General features: G+C 47.1%; 2 protein-coding genes across 4 annotated transcripts in view; one reads left to right on the top strand and one right to left on the bottom strand.

The window, feature by feature from the left end:
• Positions 1-17,593, top strand: part of LOC135918289 (uncharacterized) — a 54,905-nt gene extending 37,312 nt beyond the window's left edge. Inside the window, exons 5-8 of one of the 3 annotated variants that reach the window (XM_065451949.2) lie at positions 2,849-2,943; positions 6,609-6,694; positions 10,100-10,325; positions 17,465-17,593. In XM_065451949.2, coding sequence (XP_065308021.1) covers positions 2,849-2,943; positions 6,609-6,694; positions 10,100-10,325; positions 17,465-17,482 — 425 coding nt within the window. In that variant the 3' untranslated portion in view covers positions 17,483-17,593. Of the gene's footprint in view, positions 1-2,848; positions 2,956-6,608; positions 6,695-10,099; positions 10,326-17,464 lie in introns of all 3 variants that reach the window. The other 2 variants (XM_070525712.1, XM_070525711.1) reach the window with 2 other exon arrangements.
• LOC135918290 (uncharacterized) overlaps positions 1-19,161 on the bottom strand; it is a 343,130-nt gene that overhangs the window by 212,211 nt on the left and 111,758 nt on the right. The gene's annotated exons all lie outside the window — the stretch shown is intronic.

Genomic DNA, 19,161 nt, shown 5'->3' with positions numbered 1-19,161 from the left:
TCTCTCCTGGGTCTTCCTCTCCCCGGCGACGCGCCAGCCAATCTTCTTGGAAACTTCCTCCTGTATTATTTCTTCACCCTCCAGTTCCACAAGCATAGCGGACGCCATTTTCTTGAAGCACTTGGCGTCTAGGTCCCCCGCATGGTTGATGGCCACGCCGGAGCACGCCTAAGCACGGCCGCTAGGCCCTGCTTTCTTTAGGCTTATCTCGCAGCGTCACAGTGCTCGTTGAAAAAATCCTCCTAAATCGGAGAAAAATGGTTTCCCAGCTCAAATTTTTGTATCGACATGGTCCTTGTAACTTCACGGATGCCGTTGTGTGAGAACTTGAATCAGCTGGGGTGAATTACCGGGCCTTTTGGCGAAAAATAAAGGAGCACATGCGAGACACATCAGCTCATACCATGGCTCATAGCCGCATCCCTAACAACAGAGAGCCAATGACGAAAAAGCGACGAATCAGTGATAATTATTTTCGCTTTATTCAGTCTAATTACATACAATGACTGCACATCATATCACTTGGGAATTTATGACGGTTTCACGACGTCTTATGGTAGACAGACGAAATTGGTGTGGCCCAAAAGATTTTTTTTTTGCCAATCGCTCAGGGCTGATTGCCGAAATGGAATAGAAAAGTCGGGAAAAGCTTTACGTTAAAGCACCCCAGACCGGTGTCGCTAAGCTGTGAGTGGACTACCCGCTGTGGTTGCTCAGTGGCTGTGGTGTTGGGCTACTGAGTACGAGGTCGCGGGATCGAATCCCGCTGACGGCGGCCGCATTTCGATGGGGGTGAAATGCGAAAAACACCCGTGCACTTCGATTTTAGGTGCACGTTAAAGAGCCCCAGGTGGTCGAAATTTACAGAGTCCTCCACTACAGCGGCCTTCATAATCAGAAAGTGGTTTTGGCACGTTAAACCTCATACTTTATATTTGTTAAATTTTGTGAGTTGACTCCAGGTGGCTCGACTCTCTCGCAAAGGTGAAGGGCAGGTCCACTGAATTTTTGCAGTCAGAGTTTTTTTTCTAATCCTTAGGATGTCACCAATTTCAGGTGTCGGATTGGTGGCTGGTATTAGTGATGAATGATCACCGATGGTCCAGTCGCACACTCAGTTTCGAGCTCTCACGCCAGCTGGACCACGTCGCCAGCTTCCACCGTTGCAGCCCAAAATGAGCCCCGTCTCTAAGGGGCCTTAGCCCCACACACTCTTAGCCGACCTCAATCGTGGAGCGAGGAAAACGCGACATGAGATAAAACGGATAACTGGCTGAAAAAGTCACGCGAAACGATTGTACCTTAGACTGCTTTATACCAAAGGTGACCTTTATTTCATAATAACTGATGAGTAGTTTCAGAGCGAAAATCTGGGACTCCGACACAGGTTGCGTTGCTGGCTGTTCCTTGATTTACATTCCATACCGAGAACGCCGGCGCACGGCGTCGTTGAGCGATAACGATTGCGGAGTCCCCTTATCAGTGGCCTCAACCTCTGAATTTCGGATGACCTCATATAGGCCTCCGAATTTTCCATAAAAATGCAGCAAAAATTTGGCAAGGTATCAGTTCTTGCCGAATGCTGACTGGTTAACCCGTTTCAAAATTAAACTGTTCATCAGATAGCGATGATTGCAAACAACATCCCGCACCTTAGTTGAAATATTCAGGTATTGCAACAAAAAAATTCACCTGGCATCGTTCAGAACCCTAAATATATAGCGTTCATCGAAACAACGACCAAGCATGTAGACCAATGCCTGTGGGATTTGAACAAAAGTTCACAGCCAAATTCCAACTCAACCTTCCGCATCGTCGGTATATGTAATGGTTGACCTTCATAAAAAGATCCTGTTCGTGCTCAGCATTTTTCATCCTTTTTTGACAAAATGAAGCGCAAAAAAAGAAAGCTGGAACTCTCTACCCCAAGGCGAAAAATTTAAGACAGACTGGTTTAGCGGTACGCTGAATGCGTGTCAGGACACTCGCATGGTCTGGTGCGCCACCCATGGTATGGCCAATTAGACCGAAGCAAAAACCGTCGCGCTTTGCCAGCACCCAAACAAACGATTAGATGGATTAAGGTTGCGGTTATCACGACCACTCCGTCACTCTATGCATAGACTTGTCACACCGCGTAACCGAAGTGATCGTGATGAAGTGATTATTCTATCCTTTTTTTTCCCGCTTAATAGTGTCCCGATATTCAGATAGCTGGACAACTTGTTCTTCTGTATTTGTGCCGAAATTGCCTCTCCGCCCCTCTCTTGTTCTTATATATTTGCAATTACTTTTGATACCACTCGTGCGAATCTGATATCTGCTCTTGTTAGCCTGATTACCTTTCTTTCTTTTTAAATGTTTCTTTGGGAATTGCTCTATCCGAACATTGGAACATCCGGCTGACCAGGTATTTAAACCGTATATCATAAGTATCTGTTGCTTCAAAGTCGGACAACAGGATAACAAGATTTTGAGACTGGATTCACTTCCCTCCCGTTAAACCGGATGGCCGGTTTGATGGTTAGTCGCAAGCACCAGTCGATACCGTGATGGCACTCTGGCGACAGTGCCAAAGCCACAGCGCGAATCCGCCAAGAGCACACTTAACACTGATTCGTATGTCGATGTTATTATTGACAAGAGAATCAGAATGCTCCCGGCAAGCTTGTTGTATGCTAGGCCACAGCCTGTAATCAAATGGGGTTTTTGCGAAGATATATATATTTATTTGCTAACACGTTACTCGATTACAGGCTGATGCTTACCATAAAACATGCTTGCCGCGAGCATTCTGATCCCCTTGAGATGGCTCTCCATCGCCAATCCTAACTTTCTAATTTCCCAGACTACACATGGGATTTCCACATCAAAGTCGTGGGTCAAGTGCTTCTTGGGATGAGCATCACTAGCGAGACTGCTTCGCGGCCGGATGATGCCTGGGTAAGTTTTTGCGTAAGTTGTCATTGTGTCATAAACCAATACCTTGCCCAATATTGGCAAATGGTACAAGCGACCGAAAGAAATACCGGTGTAAAAAAAGGCGGCTGAGATGAAATCACGAAAGACATCCTGAATAAGAGTCAGGCTGTCATGCCACGCAAGAATGACATTACGATTAAACATTTCAGCACACCGTCTACACAGAAACATTCCGATGCAGATAATTTTTTTATTTATTTATTTCCAACACTGTTTCAGACGCCGCTTAGTCTTGGATGACAGGGCTACAAGGTAGGCAATCTCTGCCTGACAATGGCTCTGTGACGCATACACTACTCACATGAATAGGGCGCACATATATACATGTATAATAATATTATAATAAATGGCACAGTGACTAATGCAAACACAAAGGAAAAACAACATGACAGGTAGGCTACGCTGAGACGAAAATATAACGTCTGTTCTGTATGTACACAGTTCTGGTTTGTCTTTTTGTAGGACTAACAAACGATTTGCTTTGCTTCGCAGTTTTTAGGAAAGTGTAGTGCTCGTCATAACAGTGTGGCGTTAGATGCTTATACTGTTTCGTTTACCCTCTCGGGTGAAATCTTCTATAGCGCAAAGGCTATGGGGATGTCCTACTGAAGTCTATGTAGCGGGTTAAACTCCGGCGCTGGTTGCCACGTTACGACGAGGGTGGAAAACAAGAAAGCCCGTACATAATGCATTGGGTGCACATTGACGAACCCCGCGTGGTCAAAATTGAGCTGGAGTCCTCGCGAAGGCTTGCCTCTAAATCATCCAACTCGCCCAGCTTTCTACGTCGCATTCACATTCTGGTTTTTACGCACAAAGTACCAAGAACATTTACTTTTATCGCGATAGCAATTATGTGGACACTCCAGGGGCGTTTTCGTCATCGCCGTCGGCGTCGCTGTGATGTTCCGTGTAAAGTCCAAGGGCGATGAGACCGTCGCCGCCCGTCGTATGTTGTACGTGTACGTAAGTGAAAGCACGAGAGGGAAACTAACGATCAAGGCTCACCTAACGATCAAACTAACGATCAAGGCAGAAGGAAAGGGGGAGGCACGGCTTCGACTCCTCCATCAAGTGCCCATCAAGTGCCCACGGCTGAGGCATGATTGCCCGCGTTGTGTTCTGGCCGCTGTTGGCCTGAAGCGGCCGGCCACACGAAGGGGACTTCGCTCGCTGCTGCTGCCGCGTTTGCTCACATCAGCGTTTCGACAGCGAATGTCCGCGCTCATCGAGTGTGACGTGCTCATGTTTACGTGTGCGCACTGACACCATGCTTGTTAATTCATTTGGCAAGCGAATGTTTCTAAGTTTATACTGCCGCTAAAACTATTATCTTTAATTCGTATAGCTATCTGCCAATTTCCTATAGCAGGCGATGCTTTGCCTGTCTGGCGAAACTGCGACATTTTTAATTTTTAAGGGAACATGTCTAAGATTTTATTCCGTGTTCCCGGAAGGGCATATTGTTGCTAGGGTTTATAGAAATTGGCTACCCTCGTCCAGTGTAACCTAGTCAACCGCGCACGTCCTTGGCTAACCTCCCTACCTTTCCTCTTCGTCTCTCTTTCTCTCTCTCGCTCTCATTATTAGGATACAGTCGAAATTACCGTCCAAAGGTCAGCTTGGAATTACGCATAACGACCGATTCGCGTGTGCCGACGCGTGTGAGATGTGAACCCTGCTAGCAGTGATTGTTTTACCAAGGGGAGGGAGAATAAAAAAATGAAGAAACGAGTTACAGATGAGGTCTGTAGCACCGGCGTACCAGCTTTAATAACTTACTTGGGCAGCATGATTCACGGTTCGCGAGTTCAGCACACAGTTGTGGTAAACTGAAATATTTTTTTTTCAAATTTTCTCGTACGATGTGATTCACACTCGTCGATATGTAGTGGTGCGGTCGGCTGCGGGCCGCGCCATCGTCACCCAGCGGTAGGAGCTGTGTTCGAGACGTGCGGGGTAGGAGTTCTGCTGGGTACGAGACATGCTGGGTACGAGACATACCGGATACGAGACCTGTTGGGTACGATACCTGTTGGGTACGACTGCCAGAAGCGCGCGCGCAGCTTGAGTACTCGCGTTCCAATCGAGGTAAAAAAGAAAAAAAAAGAAACGAACAGAACAAAACTAAAAAAAAATAATTTCTGGAGCTTTACGTGCAAAAACCCATAACGTGATGTTGAGGCACGCCGTCGTGGGAGACTAGAGATTTCTTTTTTCAAGGGGGGGGGGGGGGGGAGGGCATTCGAGGTTCTTTTTAAGTCCACTGAAATCTAGGTTCACGACCGCCTGTTTTCGTATTTTACTCCCCTCAAAATGCGGCCATCATGGCCCGCATCAAACCCACGTCCTCGAGTTAAGCAGCTTAACGCCATATCCAGGGAGCCACAAAGACGGGTGTCTGTACCGCGGTGTCGTCGTGTACATTTTCTGTCGGACGATGGCGACCACATCTGAGCTTCTACATTGCGCGCCCCTTTAAGCTTTTCTTTTTTAATGCGAGTGTGAATGCCTCAGGGCCCACAAGGGTATGGGATAGGGGTGAATAAGGATGAATAAATGAATGAAAAAAGATTTGCCGACCTAATGAAGTTCAAGAGGGATCGATAATGCGGTCCCTGCGTCCAAGCAGTGTAACCTTGAAGCTTTGCTTTTGAAGAAACACAACAGTATAACCACTGCAAGTTCAAGTGGAACCGTTGCAAGTGAAACAGATCAAACCGTTGCAAGTGAAACAGATCAAACCATTGCAAGTGAAACAGATCAAACGCGAATCGAACCGTACAGTATCTAAGCAGGGTACCGAACACTCCAAGAGACGCCGGTGCGTGCAGAACCGAAAAGCGAGAATAAACGTCGCTGCACTATGCTAGAAAAAAAAAAAGTTCTTCAGGAGTTTTACTAGCCAAAACGACGATACGATTACGAAGCACGTCGAAGCGAGTGCGGGGGGGGGGGGGGGGGGGGGCGTCTCCGGCTACACTTGAGCACCTGGGGTTCCTTAACGTGCACCTGATGCATTGTGCGTGGGCGTCTGCATGCTAGTTGAGTCCCGAAGGGCCTCAACGACACAGGACGAGAGTTTCTACCCGAGCTATTATAGATGGTGCGTCGTCTTCTAATTTTTGGCGGCTGCATGCAAAACAACAGGCACAGCGAGCAGACGAGAGAGGTACAGAGCTGTGTACCCTTAGTAGATAGCACATCATATATATATATATATATATATATATATATATATATATATATATATATATATATATATATATATATACATATGCTGCCCAGCGGAAGACGCATCTTGGGAGGTGCCATGGTTTATAGAGCCGTCTAAGCGAAGCGCTCTCTGTTTAAAAAAAAAAGATCGCCTATAGCCTTCTATGCCGTCGTGAATCTTGGAACGTTTGGACGGATGCTGTGTTACTATAGATTTTTTAAAGTTAACTAGTAATTTATGCGTCATTGGTCCATACTACAAGCAGAATTTGCACAAGAAACAGCGACCTCAATAAAAAGAGGAAGACCAGTTTCGACATTTAACGTAACTCTTAGAAGCTTATACAATGACAGTACGAAAGACGCAAACGAACAGTTTTTTTTAAAGATGTCTAACCGGTTTGTTACAGGGAAGAAGGTGTTGTCTATGGGACTTGGAGTTGCCAGTGGGAGCCATAGGTGTTTACACATGCGAGCTTGTGGACAACACTAAGAAGTGAGTAATAGCTTAGCTGTACTAGTCCGATTATCGTCATGTAACAGTAAGAAAACATGCTGAAAAAAAATCGAACTCACCCTTTCGCAACTCTCAAAAACAGCGAGTTTACTTACTTTGTAATTTATTAATTTATTTTAGGTATTATTATTTATTTTTTTTGTTTTGCAAGGCTAACGTTTCAGTTGGTTGTCTCCATCGCCACATTTCAGGAGCCGTCACGTTTTCCTGGTCAAAAGAAAAAATAAGCTTAAGACTCGCTAAAGAACTACGGAGTGTACTAACACCTGATACCTATTTTATTTATTGTGCTGTTTGGCTACGCGTGTATTTATTTCGTACTGTTCTTTTTTTTCCGTGCCAGAACTTGTTTTCAAATGTATCATACTACTCAAAACTTGCGGTACTGATGAATGCACACTTCCCACAATCACCCCCCCCCCCCCCACTTGCCGCACAAGGACCATTTCAAGCATAATAAATGATAATGACAAATAGGGATTAGCGCGACTTAAGCGTGAGTGGCCGTGTAAAAGAAACTTCGGGGTTTAAGGGAAAATCGGCCACCGAATTTGCGAACGAGCGCAGTGGTTAGATTGCAATACACGCAGCGCACTTCGGGGAAGTTTTCTCTTGCCAAAAATGCATAATGTATATGGATAGGCGAAGGTTAAGCAACACTGGAGCACTCCTATGGAACAGCTTACCAACAGAAGTAAAACAAGCAAAATGTTTTTCACTATCAGTGAAAACCCATTATCACTCATTACTATTATCTGCATAGTTTTCATCTGGATTGTGTACACATGTTTACCCTTTTCACTTGCAGTGTATAATTTACTAAATACAAATTCCTTTCTGTCGGTTTTTCGCAGCTAATACACGTACCCTGCCTTATGTTTTAATTGAATGTTTATGTATATATGACTTACTTATACTTCTTCGTATTGATGTTAAGATTGTGAATTAATAACTAGCATGGATCCCAACTAGCCTTGAGCTAGGGATACAGATGTCCTGTACAACTTTTCCTGTGTAATTTCCATTTTGAATAAACTTCAATTTCAATTTTTCAATTTTTTTTCAACGTATTGACTCCTTTCGTGGAGCAGTTTGTTATAGAGAAACGAGATGGCGCTTCATGCAGCGCCGCACGTCGCCTAAGCGACAGCGTGTGCATACGACGCCGCTTCCACATCGCTCCTGTGTCACCAGCTGTCGGAAATGCAGCTGAGTTGCCGCTAACGCGCTGCGCTCCCATCATGCTGGATTGAATCGTGTGGATTGAAGGCGTATGCAGTGGCAAGCTGTAAAAGTAGTGACTGGCACATTAAGGAATGGAATGAATCTGTGTGGCCAAGTTCGCGGACCTTGGGTGCAACTGCCCGTAAGCGTTACCGGCGTATTTCGACATAGGCGGCCTTCTTCGAGGATACAGAAATTTGCTCGTCCTGTAGGGTTGTATTGCTAACCTTCAAAGAAAGATGTTCTGTCGCGGAACGTTGGCAGGAGTGGGTACCGCTCGTTAAACAATGGCAAAGGGAGTAGCGCCGCTGCCTGAGATCGTTGCCGCTGCTGTCAGTTGTTGAAAATGGCGCTTTTGCTTCACACGTCCATGGCGTACGAGGAACGAAGCGTGGCAATCAAAACCGCCGACAAGCTCCGGTAATGTGACTGGGAGAGTCTGGACCACTCACCGTATGCAGTCAGCACCTCGCCCCTAGTCATTTCTACGTTTTCGGTCAGCTGAAGAAGCTCCTGGCTGGACAGCCATTCACGTGCAACTATGAAGCCAAGACAGCAGTCCGACGGTGGTTCCATAGTCAGCCGGACGCATTCTACGACAGGGGCACCACAAATTTGGTGCCGCAATGGGACAAATGCCAGAATCGGTGAGGGGACTATGTGGAAAAGTAGTGGCAGTAGTGTAAGAACACAATGATTGTCGGCGGTAATGCGTTAGCATTGGGTTTATATGTCACCACAACGCGTTGCAATTGGTCGAACGAGGTGGTAGTTATGAGACGTGTACTGCAGTGGAACACCTTCACGTTTCCCTAACCACACCCAGCGCTATCTAGCAGAGCGGCCGGGAAATCTTCGTGTGCCCTCCGAAATGCATGACGCGCTGCTGCTCGTGATCGCTGGGAAACGCGTAAAGTGTTAACCGGACTCTTCGCTCACCCTTATTTCTCTCGACACGCTGCAAAATCTACTAGCACTGCCGCGAAGTCAGCGAGCTGCGTACGAGACGAGAGGCGTGGCACGCTGCTGCACGGGAACAATGTGAGCTGTTCCCTCGCTTGCCGCAAAATTAGTGACATATACTCCGTTACCTAAGAAGGCGATAGGTTTACACTGAAGCCCGGCCCATACATAGTGAATTCATCGCACAGCTTGCTAATGCGCCGGACATTTCTGTCCTTGAAGAGCCCTTGTGACGCGGGCCCGTTTCCGCTAAGCACCAGATAAATTTAAGGGATTTTTTTTCTTATTGTAGAGTGGCACATCGACAGTGGCACAAACATGGATACCCAAGGGGGCGGCAAAGACGTTCATCGAAGAGTGACGCGCAGTCACCACATTTGGCACGAAAGAGCTTGTGGCGACGAGCGATCACGTAGACCGGTAAATTCGGGCTCTCACAGGAGAGGAAGAAACACCACTCGATCGCTTAGCCTAGCATTCTCTTTAATGATCTTCGGAACGCTAGCCCGTGCCGGAGCGTGCCAGCCGCTCGTGCCTCGTGTAGACGCGAGCGTCTACGTCAACTCGCGTGCGACGCCGATGCTGCTGCCGCTACAAGCTTAATAAAAAGTCGTCGCACAGTTCCGTCTCTCTCGAGAAGCAAGTGCCTGACTCCGCAGTGGACATTCCTTAACGTCGCCGCTATGCGCAAGAAGCACAGAAACCGCCCTTGAATTACAGACCGCAACGCTCTCAACGCGGAGAGTTCACGGACACGTACCACCAAACACGGGCTACGGTAGAACCTTCTCCCCACTTTCGAGCAAGTGAGACCATCCTCCGGAGCAATGACCTTGATCGGCTGCTACAGATCATCGGTCGGGCCCTGGCAGCGGAGGAAGGGCGGCAGGACAATTAGGCGTTACCGTTCGACTCGTAAAATTTTCGCGTCGAAAGAAGGGGTTTTCAATCGTTCAATCACTTTCGGAAGTGTTGTTGGCGAATGTAACCTCACCTCTTCGACAGCGCTTCGTTGTTCCTGCGTTTACACACGCACGTCCACGTTTCCATTGCTACTTTTGTATTGACTCTGGGTCTCAAATTCGTACCGTACTAATATATGCACTGAAATATGAAATAATAGACGGCGGTACACTTTGTTGGGTCAGATCTTACGCTTACTTCTTATTCTGTCTTTCTCTATTTTTTTTTATGCAGCAACTGGATCCAATTGACAGACCCGAAGGATAAAAAAACTTCTCATTATTTTAACCATGGAAACCTTTCGAATGGAACGATACTGCATTACACGATTCGCCTCTCATTTCGGGAGTACGTCGTAAGCACCGATTTCGACTCGGAACTTTTTAAGCAACAATCCGATAAACCGAAATACATTAACGCATACTTCTCAGAAGCAGTGAACATCATTAACTTCGATGTGGTAAGTTGTTTTTCTAGTAAGTTTCCATGTAGTGAGAAAATTGATTTCTCCCATCTTAGTGTTCGAGGCTTCGGGCTTTATTTTGGCGTAACCTGCAGTGTTTTAATGCTATCATTTTTTAAGGACACTAACGCAATGTGTATGTCGACGCGCGCGCAAAATCGCAGCAAATCGTTGTAGTTATGATAGAATACATATTCTTGGACGAATGATCAATTTGCAATTCCCAAGCCGATCTGAAGACAAAAGAAGGAAATTTAGCGGAAATCCTTTTGCGGCTACATGCATGCAACATGTACTCCATGCAACTTCTGTAAACACTGGCCCCGGGTTCCCGCTAGTATGTATTACACCAAACTTTTTTACTTTTCCTTTATTTCTACCTTTCTTTTTTTATTCTTTCTTTCTCTCTTTCTTTCTTTCTTTCTTTCTTTCTTTCTTTCTTTCTTTCTTTCTTTCTTTCTTTCTTTCTTTCTTTGCTTCCTCGTGCCGAAATAATGCGCTTGTACTGGTTAGCATTAAAAAAGGTGCCATCATTTAAACCTGCTGCGATGTGTGCAACACCTCATAGGAAGAAAAAAAGAAAGAAAGAAAAATGCCTGGGCCTTTCACGGCGTAACTTACGCACGAAAATTGCAAAGCGCACTCATTTTGAAGAGGGTGTCACGTGACACTAGGCGCTCTTTTATTGCGAGAGGCACAACACGCACGCAGCCGCCTGAATCCTGGTGTCAACATCACGTCGCAATTTATATATACATATATTGTTACACACGAGGTGTTTAATGCAGAACCAGATGAATCTGGTTGATAGGGGCGGTTGTTGAAGCGGGGTCTCGCCGCAGCTTGGCTAACGTCGTTCTCATCTTCCTTTCATCTGGTTGTCTGCGCGGCAGGCGTGGTTAATGACAGCTTGTGACATTTCCCCGCTGGCAGACGAAGCCCGCCGGGCGAGTCAGTCATCTCGTGGTTTGTAACGCCTCAGACCCGCGACGTGTGTCACTTCAGCCTTGGCCTAGCGTCGTCCACCGCTCGTGAGACGCGCAATGCGGTAGTTTACTTCGCTGAGGCACTCCAGAATAACGTAAGGGCCGACGTAGTGGGCGAGAAACTTCTGGCGCAAGCCACGCTTCCGCAACGGCGTTTAGAGCCACACAAGATCACCAGCATCGAAGTAAACGTGGCGGTGACGCCCGTCATAGCGTATCTCGGACCGGGCCTGCGATGCTAGGGTGCGTAGCCTAGCGAGGCGTCGCGCTTCTTCTGCTCGACATAGGATCTCATCAATTGATTCGTTGTCATGAGCGAAGTAGGGAAATAGCGTGTCGAGGGTGTAGCGTGGCGGACGAGCATACAGAAGGAAAAATGGTGAGTAACCAGTGGTCTCGTGTCTCGCGGTATTGAAGGCATAGGTAATGAAAGGCAAGATACTGTCCCAATTCTTGTCTGCTGAATCGACGTACATGGACAGCATGTTGGCAAGCGTTGTTTGGGCACTCGACCAGACCATTAGTTTGTGTGTGGTAGGGCGTAGAATGGCGGAAGCTACATGAACACAGACGAAAGGTTTCTTCAACCACGTTCGCGGTAAACTCTCGCCCACGATCGCTGATTACTATGCGAGGAGGTCCATGTTGGAGTATCAGGTTAGCCAGCAGTGAAATAGAAACTTCGGTAGCTGTGGCCGATGTCAATGCGGCGCTCCCACAATAGCGGGTAAGGTGATCTACGCAAACGATAACCCAACGATTACCCTTGGAGGATCGCTGGAAAGGGCCCAGAAGATCTATACCAACTTGCTCAAAGGGGACGCTAGAAGGGGGAACTGGTTGAAACAGGCCATGTGGCGCTTGTGGCGAACGCTTGTAGCGCTGGCATTGAGAGCAGCTGGCGACGTACCGTTAAATATCTTTCCGCATCTCAGGCCAGTAAAAACGTTCTTGAGCCCGGTAGAGTGTGCGTGTGGAACCAAGGTGACCGGAATTTGGGTCATCGTGCATGGCGTGTAATACTTGGTGGCGAAGGTTCTTGGGGACAACTAAAAGGTAGCGTGCACCGGTGGTCGAGTAGCTCTTCTTATACAGCGCGCCACCATCACGTAGGCAAAAGCGACTGCCTGCAGGTGACTGCTGTGCTGCGGCGAAGAGCGGTTGTAAGCTCTCGTCCTTGTGCTGCTTGGATATGACGGTACGCATATCCGGGAATTCCAGGGACACAAAAGCGATGTATTCATCAAAATTGTCCGCATCACATTCAGTTTTTTGAAATGGCATCCGAGAGAGACAATCAGCGTCAGCATGTCGCAGCCAATTTTGTAGCAAATAACGAAATCGTTTTCCTGTAGACGGAGGGCCCAGCGCGCTAGTCGTCCTGAGGGATCCCGCAGATTCACAAGCCAGGGTAGCGAATGATGATCTGTTATCACAGTGAAAGGGTGCCCATAGAGATACGAACGAAACCATTGCACGGCGAAAATGACCGCCATACACTCTTGTTCGGTGACTGTGTAGTTGCGCTCGGAGCGGCTCAAGGACCGGCTAGCGTATGAGATCACGTGCTCACTGTCGCCAACACGCTGAACTAGCACAGCAGCGATGCCTACGCCGCTGGCATCGGTGGGAATCTCAGTTGGTGATGAAGGATCAAAGTGGCGAAGAATTGGTTGGGATGTCAACAGGAACTTGAGCTGGCTAAACGATGAGTCGCGATCTGCAGACCACTCAAAGGGAACGCCTTTTTGGAGAAGGCGTGTAAGGGGATGAGCCATGTCAGCAAACCGAGGAATGAATCGGCGAAAATAGGAGCACAAGCCCAAGAAACTTCTTAACTGCTTGACAGAGTTGGGTACTGTAAATGCTTCTACGGCCGCAGTCTTTTGTGGATCTGGTCGGATGCCTTCTTTAGCGACCAGATGGCATAGCACAAGAGTTTGTCGTTCCCCAAAACGGCATTTTTTAATTGAGCACTGGATCCGCTTTCTCCAAGCAGTTCAAGACCAAATTCAAACGTTTGTTCTTCTCACTAAACGTTCGCCCGAAGATAACAACGTCGTCTAAGTAGCACATGCAAACTTCCCATTTTAAGCCGCGTACTATCGTGTCCATGAACTTTTCAAACGTTGCGGGCGCGTTACACAACCCGAAAGGCATCACGTTAAACTCGCATAGTCCGTCCGGTGTTACAAATGCTGTCTTTTCTCTGTCGTCCTTGTGTATAGGAATGTGCCAGTAAGCTGACCGTAAATCGATTGAGGAAAAGTAAGATGCCGCAAAGTGACAGTCGATGGCGTGGTCAGTTCGTGGGAGTGGATATACATCTTTCTTAGTAACGGCGCTTAGGCCACGGTAAGCATTACAAAACCGCCACGTACCGTCTTTCTTCTTCACCGACTAGATGATTCTCGAATGACGCCTTTGCATAGCATTTCTTGGACCCGATCGCTGATTATCTTGCGTTCTGACGGGGATACACGATAGGGTTTTTGTCGGATTGGCTGGGCGGCTCCTATGTTGATGCGGTGACGAGTTCTGGACGCAGGAATTGATGGCGGGCCATCGTGCTGCGCATATTGGAATACCGAGGTATGTTTCGTAAGCAGGGTCATCAAAACTCGAGGCTCGTGATCGATGAGTGACTTATCAATCATGGAAACTATCTTCGAGCTCCCGGGGCTCGAGACACAGGTTGCTCCTCCATCGGGGAGCTCTGTAAGTACTGCGATCGATACGGGCAAGTCTTCCTGAAACGTGGCAATCTTTAGGCCTTAAGGTAGCACTGCCGCTTCAGTGGAACAGTTTAGCGCCCACAGCCGCGCGCATCCATTGGTCACTGAGACCACGCAGTGCGGAACACGTTTTTCTTGAGGCAGTTCCGATGTACAAGTTCCACTGCAGCATCGAACGAGATAGGAGACGGAGATGAACAGGCGACGGCAACACGCGTCGCGCATAAGGCGGGCACAACTGTATCCTCAGACACGCACAACACACTCTCTGGGCAAGCTTCACGTTCAAAGAGCACAGGTGAAACACTGGTGTCGACACTGAGTTTTCCCGTCCGGCAGTCAGCATTCGCACCACACAATAGCAAAAAGTCTGTCCCCAGAATCACGTCATGCGAGGAGCGAGGAAGAACAGTAAACTCTGCATTAAAAACTTTCCCACCCAAAGACACATCCACGGTGCACACACCAACCGGGTATAACGATGCACCACTGACTCCACGGACACTTGTGCTCCGGTCCCAACGAAACATAACCTTGCTATATATACATATATCGTGGACGCAAGAGCGCACTCGCGTTCAGGCTGAGTTGCAGCATGGTCTGACGGGCTCCAAGACTGCACGGCAGCCCGGCATACCACCAAAATCGTTGGATATTCAACAGCGGCAATTAAAAGGTGGCTAGTTTTCCAATCTTCTGCATGGCGGTGCCACCGCGCTGCAGTAGAGAGAATTCACTCGTGTTAAGGAGTCACTCATATTGAAGGTAGAATTCACTCATATAGACCGTTGACATCGGTAATATACAGGTTAGCGATGCAGGCGATTGAATGAAAGCTGCCAGCATAGGTGGAGAATATAATGGCATATTGGGAGAACTTCAGAATGGCAACACAATCTGTAGGCGTCTGGACGATCACTTGTTTGTCCTTCTCCGTGTATTGAAACATGCGGAGTAAAAAGGAGTGCTTTACATGTTGCTTTTTTTAGACATTAGAACAGCAAGTCACAACGTTGACAGCAACGTTTTATATGTTTTCGAAGGGGATATAGCTGTTAAGAGAGATTTACGTAGAATATACCGTTTTATTCAATGGGAGAAGATGAGGAGCGAGGAGAAAGTTGATATCAACAAGGGACTGTGGTAGGTGTGCCCTTTATCCCCAGTGCTGTTTATGATGTAGGTGCATGGTAAGGATGGAAAGGACGCCAGAAGGAAGTAATATCGTGTTTATTATCTCATAATAATTTATTATCTCCTGATTATCTCAGTTGTCGACCAACAGCTTCCAGGTTTGTTTTATGCGAACGACATTGTGCGTCTAGCTAAAAAGCAAAGTGATATGCAACTTCTGGCTAATAGCTGTGGACAGGAAGGTGAGACTTTAGGTCTGAAATTTGGCGGTAATAAATACGGCGTGATAGTATTGAATGAAAATAGTGAACAGACAGTGTCAATTCAGCGCCAAAAAATACCTCGGGTAAAAGAATATAAACACCTTGCTATATGGATGAACGAAGGAAATAGATATATGGAAATACAGGAAAAAAAACATTAAGCGTCAAAGGGAAGAGAAATGCGGCCATAATAAAACGCAGGGCACTATGGGGATACAAAAGGTACGAGGTGCTCTGGGGAACTTGGAAAGTTGTAACAGTTTCAGGACTTACATTTGGAAATGGTGTTGTTCGCTTGAAGTCGGGGTTACAGTAAGGACTCGATGACAACCAAATGTCAGCGAGACGCCTCACATTGGGTGCCCACGGGAAGACTGCAGGGTTATATAGGCTGCAGGGTTATATAGGCTGGACAAGTTTTTCAGTGAGGGAAGCTGATAGTAAAATTGATTATGAAGAACGACTGAGGAATATGGAAGAAAGTAAATGGGCTGCGAGAGTGTTGAGGCAATTGTACAGGAAAAACATTGATTCACAGTGGAGGAAAAGACCTAGGAAGCTTACCATCAAGTATGCGGCGCGTAGGGTGAGCACCACACCAATAAAGAACGCCAAGCGGAAAGTCAGACAGGCTCAAATAATCTCATGGGCGGCGGCAATGGAAAAGAAACTTTCCATGACGAACTACTGAAGAGGAAAAAACGAAATGCAAACCAGGCAGTATGTTTTATTAGAAGGTATCTGCCGAGCGGTCGATTTAGGCACCCCTGGCCTCCTTGATGCACTTGGGTTCAGCGATAGCAGAGCGAAAGTAAACATGTCCGCAGTAAAGAGTAATAAGAGGCGATAGGAAGATTGTTGAACAATATATAGGGAAACGATAAACAACAGAGGCGTACAAAAACAAAGTTCCCAATAGGAGTTCAAAAAGATTGATGATGGGAATTTTGTGTGGAAGTTTTTTATTATTATTAATTTTTTTACATAAGTAAAACAGCTTGGTGGCACAATCCACCGGCGTATTCTAAAGGGAACGTCGATAGCATGCATGCATGCACGCATGCATCCCGTCCCGTCCCGTCCCGTCCCATCCCGTCCCATCCCGTACATCCATCCATCCATCCATCCATCCATCCATCCATCCATCCATCCATCCATCCATCCATCCATCCATCCATCCATCCATCCATCCATCCATCCATCCATCCATCCATCCATCCATCCATCCATCCATCCATCCATCCATCCGTCCGTCCGTCCGTCCGTCCGTCCGTCCGTCCGTCCGTCCGTCCGTCCGTCCGTCCGTCCATCCATCCATCCATCCATCCATCCATCCATCCATCCATCCGGAAATATTGCGAAGGTATTCACCCAGTGAGAGCCGCAGGTAACATACATCTTTCAGTAACACTTGCATTGAAGTGGCCGGAAATATCAATCGGTGAACTGCCGATAAATGGAAGAGACGCTTAGAGCATAAGCGAAAAAAAGAAAGCAGGGAGGAGAGTAGTGCTACCGGATCCATTACAGGCTTAGGAAGCGATACCCGATAGATACGTTTTGAGGAAGATAACGGGGGCGTATGCAAAACCGCTAGAATAAGAAGCAGGTATAGCATTCATGATTAGCTCAATCAGTCGAACAAGTACAAACGCTTGCTGGGTCAAGTCATTGCTGGGTGACTAACCACGCTTTATTACAATAATTTGTTTGATTGCACGAGGGCATTATATGTCAGCGTACGCGCGCAATTGCATAGCCAATCGTTCCGCATATAACCCAATATATTTTTAAATCGTGCGTTTGCAAAGTCACAAAGCATTCTGAATTCGAAGAGATGAAGTTTATGGAAATCCATGCACTAACCATACTAACTGCCGGTTAAGCTACCTTGCGATATGGTTAGAACGAGTCAACTTTTTACTGAGGCAGTCGAAGCTAGTACTTTGCGCAAATCTAAACAGTTTCGTATGTTCTCCACGGTAACTTATGATCATTTTCCTTCTTTTTTGTCGCAGGACGTACCGTACACGTAGAAGACGAGTTTACTCTCTGCATTTACTCGTTTCCAGCAATTCCGTAATTAGCAAAATGTGTTTTCTGAAATAAACGAATACTCCTATTTCAATAAAGTATTATCGCCGTTATTGACGTGTGTTCCTACATAGTAGCGGGAGAATCTTCCAATAAAAGAAAGGCATTTGCTTCACTCAGGGGTGTATACACATATCTGTATGCGATTTGTGTTTTGTTATTTCTGTCCAGCGGTGGTGGCAAGGGAGAGGAAAATCACAGGCACTCATCTTCAGGTAAGTTGAACTCTGTGGGTAGTGGCCCCATTTCACTTGAATGTTCGGCCTTTTGTGCCAAAGCCGGTTCAGTGCAGGTAGTGTCAAAGATAGGGCACGTTAGTGCGGTTTGCACAAATGCTGCCGTGTGCTCACGGTGCTCTGGGTCGCACAGCTCCGACGCCTGTTGTGCAGAAAACCAAAAGTGCGCCAGTTGTCGGGGCTCTCACGATGCAGTTTCGAAGAATTGCCCACATGTGAAATATGAGGCGAAAGTCTTGAGGCAAATGGTCAGGGATGGTTCCTCGCACAGGGGGGCTGCAGCTAAGGTGCGACGTCGATGTTCACGTCACCGGACTCTAGGAAACCCACTGCTATTGCTAAGGATGCATCGAATCCACTGACAGTCCACAAACTTCTGCATACAACTAGCAATAGCAGCAATGAGATTCCTCAGCAGAATGTCTCCAATATAACTGCCTCATGCAAGGAGTGGCCACCATTGCCACGGCTAGACCCACCAGCGGGGCGACAAGATGTAGCACGCTCGCCGAATCATGCTTCACCTTCTGGCAGGAACCAAGGCAACGACAAACAAGTTGTCACCATGATAAGGGCCCTTATGAACACGCTACGAGCACTACTGACCCGCCATACACACTCCAGTGGCTCGAGGCGCACTTCATGTACTGCATGCCCTGAATCCGGTACTGTCCGGTCTTGAGAAGCACCATGGCTGCTTCTCTACATTCGTTCCTTAAAGAGGTCAAGGAAGCGTCTGTCTTCCAATGTAATGTCAGAGGTATTAAATCACGCATTTCTGACATTCGTCCGTTTGTTTTTAAGAACAAATTTCCAATAATCGTCATTTGTGGCCCAAACATTGAGAGCGCCATCCGCCTATCAGGATATGAAGCTTTCATGTCTGCCACCTGTAGCGACCGCAGCAAAGTCATCGTTTATATCAGATGCGATTTCACATATGTTTTACACCCAGCGGCACCTGATGACGACAATCAGTACGTGTGTTTGACTATAAAATGCAAGAACGTCGCACTCACGCTAGCAGGTGCCTACATTTCGCCTTCGAGTCGGTTTTACAACGCAGGACTAGGTGCAATTTTAAAAGCGACACCTGAACCATGGGTTATTATCGGCGACTGCAATGCGCATCCTCCGCTATGGGGAAGCTTAAAGATGGACTGTCGAGAAAGACGTGTACTATCCTTCGCGTCGGAGCATGAGCTCTGCTGCCTAAATGATGGCAGTCCCACTTTTCTGCGGGGATTGACATACAGCAGCTGCCTGGACTTGACTTTTGTTTCAAGGTGCCTCAGTGCCAGTGTGAAATGGTTCACGGACAACGAAACGCATGACAGTGACCACGTTCCAACATATGTTTAAATCAACGGCATGCTCAAGTGATA

The sequence above is a fragment of the Dermacentor albipictus genome, chromosome 9 (genome assembly GCF_038994185.2).
Source record: "Dermacentor albipictus isolate Rhodes 1998 colony chromosome 9, USDA_Dalb.pri_finalv2, whole genome shotgun sequence".
NCBI lineage: Eukaryota > Metazoa > Arthropoda > Arachnida > Ixodida > Ixodidae > Dermacentor > Dermacentor albipictus.
Note: the sequence above shows the minus strand (reverse complement) of the source record. Positions and strands in the feature narration are given on the sequence as shown.